The sequence below is a fragment of the Panthera uncia genome, assembly GCF_023721935.1.
Source record: "Panthera uncia isolate 11264 chromosome B3 unlocalized genomic scaffold, Puncia_PCG_1.0 HiC_scaffold_1, whole genome shotgun sequence".
Lineage (NCBI taxonomy): Eukaryota > Metazoa > Chordata > Mammalia > Carnivora > Felidae > Panthera > Panthera uncia.
Window position 1 is genome coordinate 44,165,798 of NW_026057582.1, and position 10,924 is coordinate 44,176,721.

General features: G+C 46.8%; 1 protein-coding gene across 1 annotated transcript in view; it reads left to right on the forward strand.

Annotated features, from left to right (window-relative positions):
• The window catches only part of GCH1 (GTP cyclohydrolase 1), an 82,116-nt gene extending 75,496 nt beyond the window's left edge, over positions 1-6,620 (forward strand). The window contains exon 7 of the mRNA XM_049612758.1: positions 6,524-6,620. Within this exon, the coding sequence (XP_049468715.1) occupies positions 6,524-6,583 (60 nt within the window). The 3' untranslated portion in view covers positions 6,584-6,620. The remainder of the gene's footprint in view (positions 1-6,523) is intronic.
• Positions 6,621-10,924: the final 4,304 nt, after the last annotated feature.

The following is a 10,924-nucleotide window of genomic DNA, read 5'->3' on the forward strand; positions in this document are numbered from 1 at the left end:
GAAGCAGAACTTTAAAAATAACGAAGGCCATACCTAGACACCCAGTAAATAAAGCAGAGGGAGATAGATGTTTTGGCTGAAGGGTTGGGGGAGGTGCATGGAGCCTGAAGCTGTGAGGCACCTCTGCCCACCCTGGGGCTGAGGGCAACACAGAGTGAAGACCCCTTCTAGGTCACAAGCATGAGTTAAGTTCAGTTGGATTTAACTTTCAGTTGAATTCTGGGCCTGTCAGAGAAGCCATGATATTGTCCTGGCTTGGGCTGCCAACATCTCTGCTAGCCATGCTAAAAGCCTTCCGTGGGGGTCATCCAAGCTGGGGGCAGAGGGCGAGCCCCTAAGAGGAGGACCAAACGCAGCAGGCTTGCTATGTGGATGATGTTTCTTACGGGACGGAAAAGATTTTCAGGATATGAATGCTACTTTTCCACCACCGTGGTGTGTCAGTCAAACTTACTCCGTCTGCAGGACAAATATCAGAAGCTGTGGGACTCCAGATACCAGGGACAAAGGAACAAATTGGGAACATTGTGCACAAAAAAGATTTTAATAAAGATTGAACTGGCTCCTCGAGTAGGTTCTGCCACTCTTCTTATTGTGATCTTGACAGTGATGCAGGGTGGGAATGAAAAGGCTGAGCCTGAGGCGATTCATATTCCTGGCACTGACAGGTGAGTGTAGCCTAAATGGTGGCTGACAACAGAGGGGCCTTTGCAACGGTGCTCGAGGGACACCCTCTCTTCCCGCCAAGATCTCCCCTCTCTGCCCTCACCACCCAGCCCCACCTGGCTCAGGGCTCCAACGCTGAGGCCTCAGTGTGCATGGGGAGCTTGACGAAAGCAGATACCTGGGCTCTAAACCTTCACTCAGCACCCCTTGGGTAGGGACCTGAGGAGCTGTGTTTTCACCAAGCCCTCCACATGTGTCTTCTTCCTCCACCTTTCACCTTTTATTGTGGAAACGTTGAAACATGTACAAAAGTAGTTAGAATAATATCACAACCCCCTGAGTATTTACAGCCCAGCTCCAACAGGTACCAATACGGACAATCTTGTGTCATCTCTAACCGTTCCCTTCTTTTCTTCTTGTATTAATTTTGAGTCAAATCCCAGACATCACATTATTTCATCCATAGACAGATCAGTATGTATGGCTAAGAGATCAGGGCTTTTTTTTTTTTTTTTAAAGATATATCCACAGTATCAAATCTCACCCAACAAATGAGCAGTAATTTCTGGGTGTTTCTTATACAAAGTCAAGTGAAAGGACCACAGTCCTAAGTGCTCTTGTCCAGTGGGAAAGTCACCTCCTCAGCTAGCAGGAGCCACCCTGACACGTGCTAGAGGAGGATGTGCATTTTTTTTTTTAATATTAGTTATCTTTAACTTTTATTTATTTATTTTTTTAACGTTTATTTATTTTTGAGACAGAGAGGGACAGAGCATGAATGGGGGAGGGTCAGAGAGAGGGAGACACAGAATCCAAGACAGGCTCCAGGCTCTGAGCTGTCAGCACAGAGCCCAACGCAGGGCTCAAACTCACGGACCGTGAGATCATGACCTGAGCCAAAGTCGGATGCTTAACCGACTGAGCCACCCAGACACCCCAGATGTGCATTTTTTTTAAAGTTTATTTATTCAGAGAGAGAGAGAGAGAGAATGCAGAAAGGGCAGAGAGAGAGGGAATGAGAGAATTCCAAGCAGACTCTGCACTGTCAGTGTGGATCCCCATGTGGGGCTCAAACTCATGAACTGTGAGGTCACAACCTGATCTGAATCCAAGAGTTAGTAGCTTAACCGACTGAACCATCCAGGTGCCCCCCGGGATGTGCCTTTTTAAAGCTTGCAGGAGCGCTACTTCTGGAAATCTACACTTAAAAGAGAAAAATAGCACAAAGTCACGCTGATTACTTGCACTGCAAAAGTGTCCCTGACTTTCAGGCCTAGGAATCTGGGAGTCTTGTAGTAGAAGCCTTCTATTTATTTTTCAGACAAATTCTGTATTCTAACCTAAAGGGCAGAAGGACAGCCGTTGAGTTTCCTAGGGATAGTCAGTCTCTGGGGCTACTAGTATGATGTCACTCTGCGGGTTCTCTGAAATGACCCTAGTTTTCAAACGTCTGGTTAGGAAACCTGGGCTTGATTCCTATATGGCTCTCCAGTTTATGTGTTGTGTAGTTTTCTTATGTGCATTATAGATGACGGCCTTTGCCCCAGTGAGCTCACAGGGGTGTTTGCCTGACAGTAGATACCGTGGCTGGTATACGTACCTGCTGGAGTCCAGGGAGGGTGTGATGATGCTGGTCATGTGCTCTCCTACCTCGTTGTGCTCACTGCCCCTCCGCCCCCGGAGCCCACCCACAGCTTTGCAGGCCCACCTTCACTCCTGGATCTCTAGTCACGGTTTCTGTCAGGAGCTCAGCAGGAGCCAACTGCACTTCCCTGATGCCCAGAGTCCCCAAAGCTGGTGGGCAGAGCAGGCCCTGTTGGGACACCTGCCTTACTTGCTCCCCTTCAGGAGCCCTTTGCACTGCATGGTGTGAATCTCCCTGGCCGACTGTCTTGTCTCTTCCTGGTAAGAGCACAATTGCCCATACATGGAGACCTCAGACGTAAGACTGGTTTGGCCTTGGCTAACCAGGTGTCCCTCGATTCCAGGGAGGGGCAGGGAACGAGGAAAGGGAGCTTTGCCAGTGGAGGAGGCTGCATGAGGAGACAGCGAGATGCCAGGGTCTTCTCATGCTGTCTCTCCTCAGAGGCAAATAGTGTTCAGTCGTAAGCAACCAGGAAGATGAGTTCACCCGTGTGGATCCCAGTGCAGTGAGGCCAAAGGCTCAAAGTCCCCTGATAACAGTTTCTTCCTCTCAGCAGAGGCCCGGTTGTGTCTGGAGAGTGGTCAAAGGAGTAGCTGTGGACAGAAGTCGCTTCTCTGCCTGCTTTTAGATGCCTGGAGAGGCCAAGGTGTATCTCCCAAAGGGCCTAGTCTGTCCAGAAGTGACTGTTTATTGACTGGCTGGACATTCTATTCCTAGAGGCAAACAGACCCCCCCCTCCCCCCACGAAACCTGGTGTTTCTGAGGAGGTTCACAACAGCCTACTGGCACAGCTCAAGCAAAGGTATCTAGTATCCACCTGGTGAAACCTAGGCACAACTTCGGGGGTTGTCAAAGAGGAGGCAGGCCATGGGGGAGATGGCCTTGGCTTTGGAACTAGTAGGTCCCAGATTCCATTTTGTGCCAGTGGAGTGGGGGGCGGGGTGTCAGTTGGTATAACCATAGCAGAGGAGAGTTTGATGATGTCACTCAAGATCACAAATGCATGTATCCTTCGACCCAGAAATTCTGCTTGAGCAAAAGGACATATGTCAAGGAGGCTCACTGTGGTGTGTTAGTAATAGCAAGAGCTTGGCAACATCTAAATGCTCATTGGTAGTGGACAAGTTAAATAACCTGTGGTTCTTCCATACCATAGACTTTTAAAAAAGAATGAGGCAGCTCTATACATTTACTGCTACAGAATGATCTTCAGAGATATTATTGAGTGAAAAAAGGCAAAGTCCAGAATAACGTATAGTATGCTACCTTTTGTGTTTTGTAAAAAAGATTCCTTTTATATGCATAGAACATGTATGGACAAATAGCCAGAAACTGAAAACCCAGTTTATCCCTGGAGCAGTGACCTGGGGGGGTGGGGCAGGGGGGAACAGTGGTGGGAGGGAAATGTATTTTTTACTATAAATGCCTTTGTAAAATCTGAGTTCTGTACTATTTGTGTATGTATGTATTTATTTATTTTTTAACGTTTATTTATTTTTGAGACAGAGAGAGACAGAGCATGAACGGGGGAGGGGCAGAGAGAGAGGGAAACACAGAATCGGAAGCAGGCTCCAGGCTCTGAGCCATCAGCCCAGAGCCCGATGCGGGGTTTGAACTCACAGACCGTGAGATGGTGACCTGAGCTGAAGTCGGACACTTAACTGACTGAGCCACCCAGGCGCCCCTGTATGTATTTAAAATAAAGTACATTTGAATAAAATTTCTGACATTTATAGGCTGTGTGACTTTGGGCAAGTCACTTACCTCCCTAAGCCTCATCTGTAGAATCGGGTAAGATTTCTGTTACAGTATTGCAATAATGATGAGAACTAATGGAGAGGAAGTGCCTTGTGCAGGATGTGCTGGTGAAGGGGATTCAGCCAGTGGAGCTTCCGTGTTTGTTTATGATTATATTTTAAGTTGTTACCATCTGGATACCAGGGTGGGGAGAACAATCCTGGGCTGGGAGAGACGGTGGTTTGGAAAACCGTGGACACCTCAAGGGCAAGGATGGCCTCTTCATCCCCTCCATGCCTGGGCCACGCAAACCTGGGCTGTTTGGGTGGTGCTGTTGTCCCTAGCTGCCTTCTCTGAGCAAATGTATGAGTAGTTGAGAATGCTCTATCCGCTAGAGGGCGTCGGCTACTGGGTTGCTTCTCTTATCTCTGGAATTTCTTCTTGGGCTGCCAGAATGTGAGAGGAGATTTGCCAGGGAAAATGTTTAAGGTGACCTTTTCCTCCGTACAGTGACCATGAATACATTGCTTATTGGTTCTTGTTAGGCCTGGGGGATTCCTAATCACCAAAGTTGCTGTAGGAACCGGCATAACCCTGGGGATGGGTGTGTGTGTGTGTGTGTGTGTGCCTGTGTGTATACATGGGCTTGCATGGTGTACATGTGTGTACACACGTACATGAGTGTGTGTGGGTGTTTGTGTGTGTGTGCACGAGGCTGTGTGATGTGTGTTTGCATGCATGAGCATGCATGGTATACATATATATGTGTGAGTACAGGGCCCTGGGTTGTGAGTTCTGGGTCAGTTAGCCTCTGCCTGAGGGGTGCTCTGCCCCGAAATGGACTGAGCTGCTCCAGGCTTCCAAGCAGTCAGGCTGTAGGACCCATACCTTACATTTGGAGAATGCTTTATATTCTTAGATCCCTCCATCTACCCTGGATCACTGCTTCTCACTGGACCTGTTCATCCACCATTTCTTGCCTCCCTGTGCCTTTATGAATAACCTTTCCCCCAGACAGGAGGAGGAAGGGATCACCAAGAGAATTCCATGTCCCAGGTAAATCATGCTCCAAATGCTCTTCTCTGGAGGATAATGTGCCCCAGCTTCTGCTGGTGCTGGCTGGGGCACCTACTAGACTGTGTCTGTGCCCTCTGCCTCCACCTCTCCACTCACAGCAGATCCAGAGGGGCTAGAGGACATTTTCTTTCAGTAGTCTCTCGGTGACACATCATGGGAGCTCACAGCTCCTGACTCTTAGACCAAATCTCCAAGATTAAGCAACAGCTGTGGATTCCAAGGGGGATGAAGAAATGGTCTGTCCCCAGGATGCCTAGCTTTTGTAGGTGCTTCTAGGCCAGGGAGCATGCTGGGAATGGCCCCAAGTTCTGACTTTGTAGCATATGACTCCGGCCGTTGACTAAAGAGGTGTGGACTGGATGGCACTTAGGGTTTGTAGTAATGATGACAATAATAGCCAGTAACACTCAAGAAGATATCCTACGTGTTTGACAGACACTGCTCTAGGTGCTTTGCAAACATCAACTCATTTAATCTTCTGAATACAGAGGATTCAATACCTCCTCAGCTATTTAATACCCCATTGGGTATTACTCCCATTTCACAGATAGGGAAATGGAGGCACAGAAATGTGATATGATTTACCTAAGGACACACAGCTGGTAAGTGGCATAGCTAGGAACTGAACTCAGGAAATCAAGCTCCAAAGCTCCAGTGATTCAAAGCTGGTCTATTCAGGTTCACAGCACTTCTTCGAGGCACCCAGAAGGGGAGAAATCTCATTTTAAAGATTAAGAAAGCTCTTGGGGTGCCTGGGTGGCTCAGTTGGTTAAACATCCACTCTGGCTCAGGTCACGATTTCATGGTTTGTGAGTTCAAGCCCCTCATTGGGCTCTGTGCTGACAGCTCGGAGCCTAGAGCCTGCTTCAGATTCTGTGTCTCCCTCTCTCTCTGCTCCTCCTCCACTTGAGCTCTCTCTCTCAAATAAACATTAAAAAATTTTTTTTAAAAAAACACATTAAAGGTGAAGGAAGCTAGATTCCAAAATGGATACAACGCTTGCAGTTTCATAGGCTCTTCTCCACAGTCCTAGTCAAGGAACACCCCATTCAGAATAAATCTGAAAAGCAAGGCACCTTGAATACGTGTCTGAATTGGGGTTGGGCGTATGTTGAGAGCCAAAGAACCTTTCCTGCCCAGGAGCCAGGGTCCCATGGGCAGTCTCTCTAAAGGTACATCTGAGAGCGTGGGAAGCTGCCGTGGCCTTCCGCACCTCCTCCAGCAGGAGAGGCCAAGCCGTTCTTCCCTCCCGGGTCTCCTCCTCTGGCTGAAGGGAGGGGTTCCATTGAAGCTTCTTCACTCCCGGCATAGCTAGTGGAGGAGGGTGGGAAGCCACTGCAGGCACTTTGGCGGCTCTACTGGCGGTTCCTTTTCATTTAATTTTATTTTTTGACTCAGTCCCTCAAACTACCAGGTTTGCTGGCTTCCTGCTGGCTCTCCACTGAACCCAGCCTTTGAATGGGGGACCGAGTCCGAACAGCCTCAGACGTGCCCTGAAGGTGAGAACCGCTGCTCATAAAAGCACCTTTCATAGCATTAAATTCCTCTGCTTCGGAGTCTTTGAACCTGGAGTGATCCACAGGTTGCAGCCCAGCTGGAGATGTGTGATAAAAGAAATTGGCCTGCTCAGAGTCCAGTGGGAGCTGTCAGAGGAGGAGAGTTTGACAATGTGAAGCTGGGCCTGGTTCTGAGACCCCGGTAATTCCACAGCATGGGTGGACAGGAGGTCACCCACGCATTCAGGACACTGCCTAGTCCAGTGACACCACTTCAAGCTCCTCCAGACTTTGAGGGCCTGAAGAGAGGCAGTGAACCCAGATCAAATGACCAGAGTGTGTGTATGCAACGGACCCACATTCCCCGACAGTGGGGATGGATGACTGGCTAGACAGGGACCCCAGAACCTGATCCGTCTGGGCCCAGGGTAGGACTACACTTTCCAGATCCGTTGAAGTCAAACGTGGCCATGTGAGTTTCTTTGGCTGGTAAGGAGTGAGCTGGTGGAAGCCAGTCCTTCTTTTCCACTGCCGGGGCAAACATCAGTGCTTGGGTCAGGGGGCAGTTGTGCCAGCCTGGGTTCTAGCATGTGCTACATGGAGCAGAGGCCCCAGCTGACCTGTGATGGTAGTGCAGCCCAGCGAGAAGTCAGTCTTTGTGGTTTCAAGCCACTGAAAATTTGGGGATGTCTGTTAATGCAGCATAATCTAATACTGACATTCATGGATAACCAGATTGATGAACTCCGACTGTGGATCACTTAGCTAGTGTGGTATGCATCCCAAGCAACAAAATTTGTTAACCTAAAGTGCACATAATTTCTGAAATTGAGTCTTTGTGGTAGGCACTACAAGCACCTTGCAAGCCAGTGGGGAGGGAATTTGGGAAGTGGCTCTGAGCCTGCTGGTACTCTACCACTGATTCTGCCTGGCTTAGAGACTTCCAGTACGTAGGACACCCAAGGACTGTGATGGGTCAGGTGCTTATTTTTAGTTCTTTTTTTAATGTTGATTTATTTATTTTTGAGAGAGAGAGAGAGAGAGAGAAAGGACAAGGAGGGGAAGGAAGGAGAGAGAATCCCAGGCAGGCTCCATGCTGTCAGCACAGAGCCCAGTGTAGGGCTGGAACTCATGAACCATGAGATCATGACCTGAGCCAAAATCAAGAGTCAGATGCTTAACAGACTGAGCCACCCAGGAGCCCCTTATTTTTAGTTCTGTAATGAGTCAATGGAAACAGCTATCTTTTACCCTTATCTATTAAAGCTGCAGAAGGGTATCACAGGCCTCTTGAGTAAAAGAGGAGATGTAGGTCCCCTTAATGTGAGGTTCTCACATTTGCTATACATTAGAATAACCTGGGAATTTGAAAGCCCCATGCCCAGGTCAGGCCCCAGACCAACCCAGTCTGAGTGTCTGAGGGGAGACCAAGATCAGTAGCTGCCAAAGCTCTCCATGTGATCAATATGCAGCCAGGCCGAAAACCATAGTCATGGGGGCTCCTCTTCTTTCACTAGGGACCATATTTTCACCAATGTCTTGAGATGGTCATTTTGCAGAATTCTATTGCCTACATATAACCTGTGTCTCAGGCTGCACTAATGCAGTAGCCCCTGGTGAGTCTCCCCAGCTCCCCCACTTTGATGCTGCTCTAATCCACTTCCCAAAATACAGTCAGAGAGATCTTTCTAGAATGTAAATTTCCTACCAGATATTAAAGCAAATTTTAAAGTTGTCATAATTAAAACAGTGGGGATGCTGGTGCATAAATAGACAAACATATCAATGGAAAGAAAAATAGAAAGCCTAGAAATAGACCTGAATATATACAGGAAGTTTATATATTTGAAAAGCGGCATTTCAAATCAGTGGAGGAAAGATAGATTATTCAATAAATAGCATAGGCACAACTGGGTAGTCATCTTTCCATAGAAATAAAAGTGGATCCATACCTCATACTTCATACAAGGAATGGTTAAAAGATATAAATGTAAAAAATTAATTGGTAAAGATACTAGAGGAAAACATAGTATATCTCCAAGTGGAGAGGGCATTTTAGAATATGACTTCAAATCAGAAGCCAAAAAGGAAAAGATCAAGAGATTCAACTTAAAAAAATTCTCTATGGCAACAGTTACCATAGGCAAAATCAAAAAACAAATAAATTGGGGAAAATATTTGTAACTCATATCACAGAACAAAGGTTAATTTCCACAATATGTGAAGAGCTTCTACATATTAATTAGAAAAAGACCAACAACCCAATGGTGAAGTGGGCAAATATATGGAGAGTTGAAAGGGAAATGCAAATGACTATTAAGCTTATAAAAATAAGGTGCCTGGGTGGCTCAGTCGGTTAAGAATCCGACTTTGGCTCAGGTCATGATCTCACAGTTCACGAGCTCGAGCTCCGCATTGGGCTCTGTGCTGACAGCTCAGAGCTTGGAGCCTGCTTTGGATTCTGTGTCTCCTTCTGTCTCTGCCCCTTCCCTGCTCACACTCTGTCTCTATCTCTCAAAGATAAATAAACATTAAAAAAAATATATATATATATATGCCCAACCTCACTCGAATAAGATACATGTAAATGAAAAGGACACTGATATTAGTTTTCACTTATTAGATTGAAAATTAAAAAATTTTGATGATACAGGAATTGCTGAGAGTGTAGGGGAAAAAGCATCATCAAAAAGCTATTTCGGAAAAAGTAGCAAGATGACAATGACACCTGTGATGGATAGTTTCATTTGTCAAAGCAGAAAGGCTATAGTACCCAGTTTTTTAATCCAACATGAATTTGGGTGTTGCAGTGAAGGTATTTTGTAGATGTGGTTAATATCTACAATCAACTAACATTAAGTAAAGGAGATTCGTCTTGATAATGTAAGTGGGCCTCATCCAATCAGTTGAAGGTCTCAAGAGCAAATACTGAGGTTTTTGGCAGAAGGAGAAATTCTGCCTCAAGACTGAAGATTCAGTTCCTTTCTGTCTGAGTCTCCAGGCCACTGGTCTCCCCTACAGAATCCAGACTTGCCAGCCCTCATGATCAATTCCTTAAAATAAATCTCTCTCTCTTCTATAATCTCCTACTCCTTCTGTTCCTCTAGAGAATCCTGACTGATATAATATCCTTTAATTCAGCAACCCCGCTTTCCCACTTGTGGAACGCTTGCACACATGTGAAATGACCCATGTACCATTTATTTCACCATAACATTGTTTGTTACAGAAAGAGTGAAGGCAACCCGAGTGTCCATCAGTAACGGGATGGTTAAGAAGTCATGTTAATCCGCAGAGTGAAGCACTGTGTATGAGGCAATGATGTAGAACGGCTTCCGAAACTGATTTAAGAGAAAAAAAAGAAAAATACCACACAATGTTGACCAGCGTGCAGGGTATGCTCTTTCGTGTGTAGAAAGGGGGGAAATATTCCAGTGTTTGTAAACATACAAAGTATCTTTTGGTGGGCACATAAGAAATTACCACTGAATGTCTCCAGGGCAGGGAACTAGTGGCCAGGGCATGGGACAGGAGGGGGACATTCCACCTAGGCCCTTTTGTTTCACAAAACAAAGCCTCTAATGTCTGATCATATCACTCCCCAGCAAGGGTAGCTATCGTCCTTAAGGCAGAGTTACATTTTTTTTTTTTTTAACCAGGGTTTATAAGGTTTTACGGCCCTACCTCTGCCTTCATCCCATCTCTGACCCTAACCCCTATGGTTTCCCATTCTCTGCATTCTCCATACCAGTCCCATATTTCCTTATTTCAGTTCCTAAACTCATATGCTGTCCCTTGGGAGAGCAAATTGGGAATGCCCACGAGGCTCTTTCCACAAGTTCCTGGTTTTTGGTCCTTCTGTATCGTTCCCTTTCTTCCTAGGGATGGGTGGCATGGCTAGTGTTTGACGTCCCTCTGCTGTGAGCTTGGCTTCCCCAGGGAACCCAACAATGAACACAGAGCTCTGCCCACTGGCTTCCTCTGGGCTCTGGGTGGTCACGTCCCACCCAGGAGGATTACGGCAGTCCTTATTCTCTTTCTTGCCCTCTTGGGGACCCCTGGTCCATGAGATTATATCATTCAGGCTAAGAGACTGATAGGGACAGGGACCCCGCCCCCCCAGATGGCCTGTTGAGGCATCTCAGTTTTTTTTTCATGTGGGCACAGGGAAGAGAGCTCACTGTAATTGAACTTTACCTACCTGTTCCAGAAGGAACTAGGCACTTGTGTCTTTCAAGGCATCCTCTGTCTTCAGACATCCAGCTGGTCAGCACCCAGCCCTCAGGAAGTCCTGTTGTAGGAG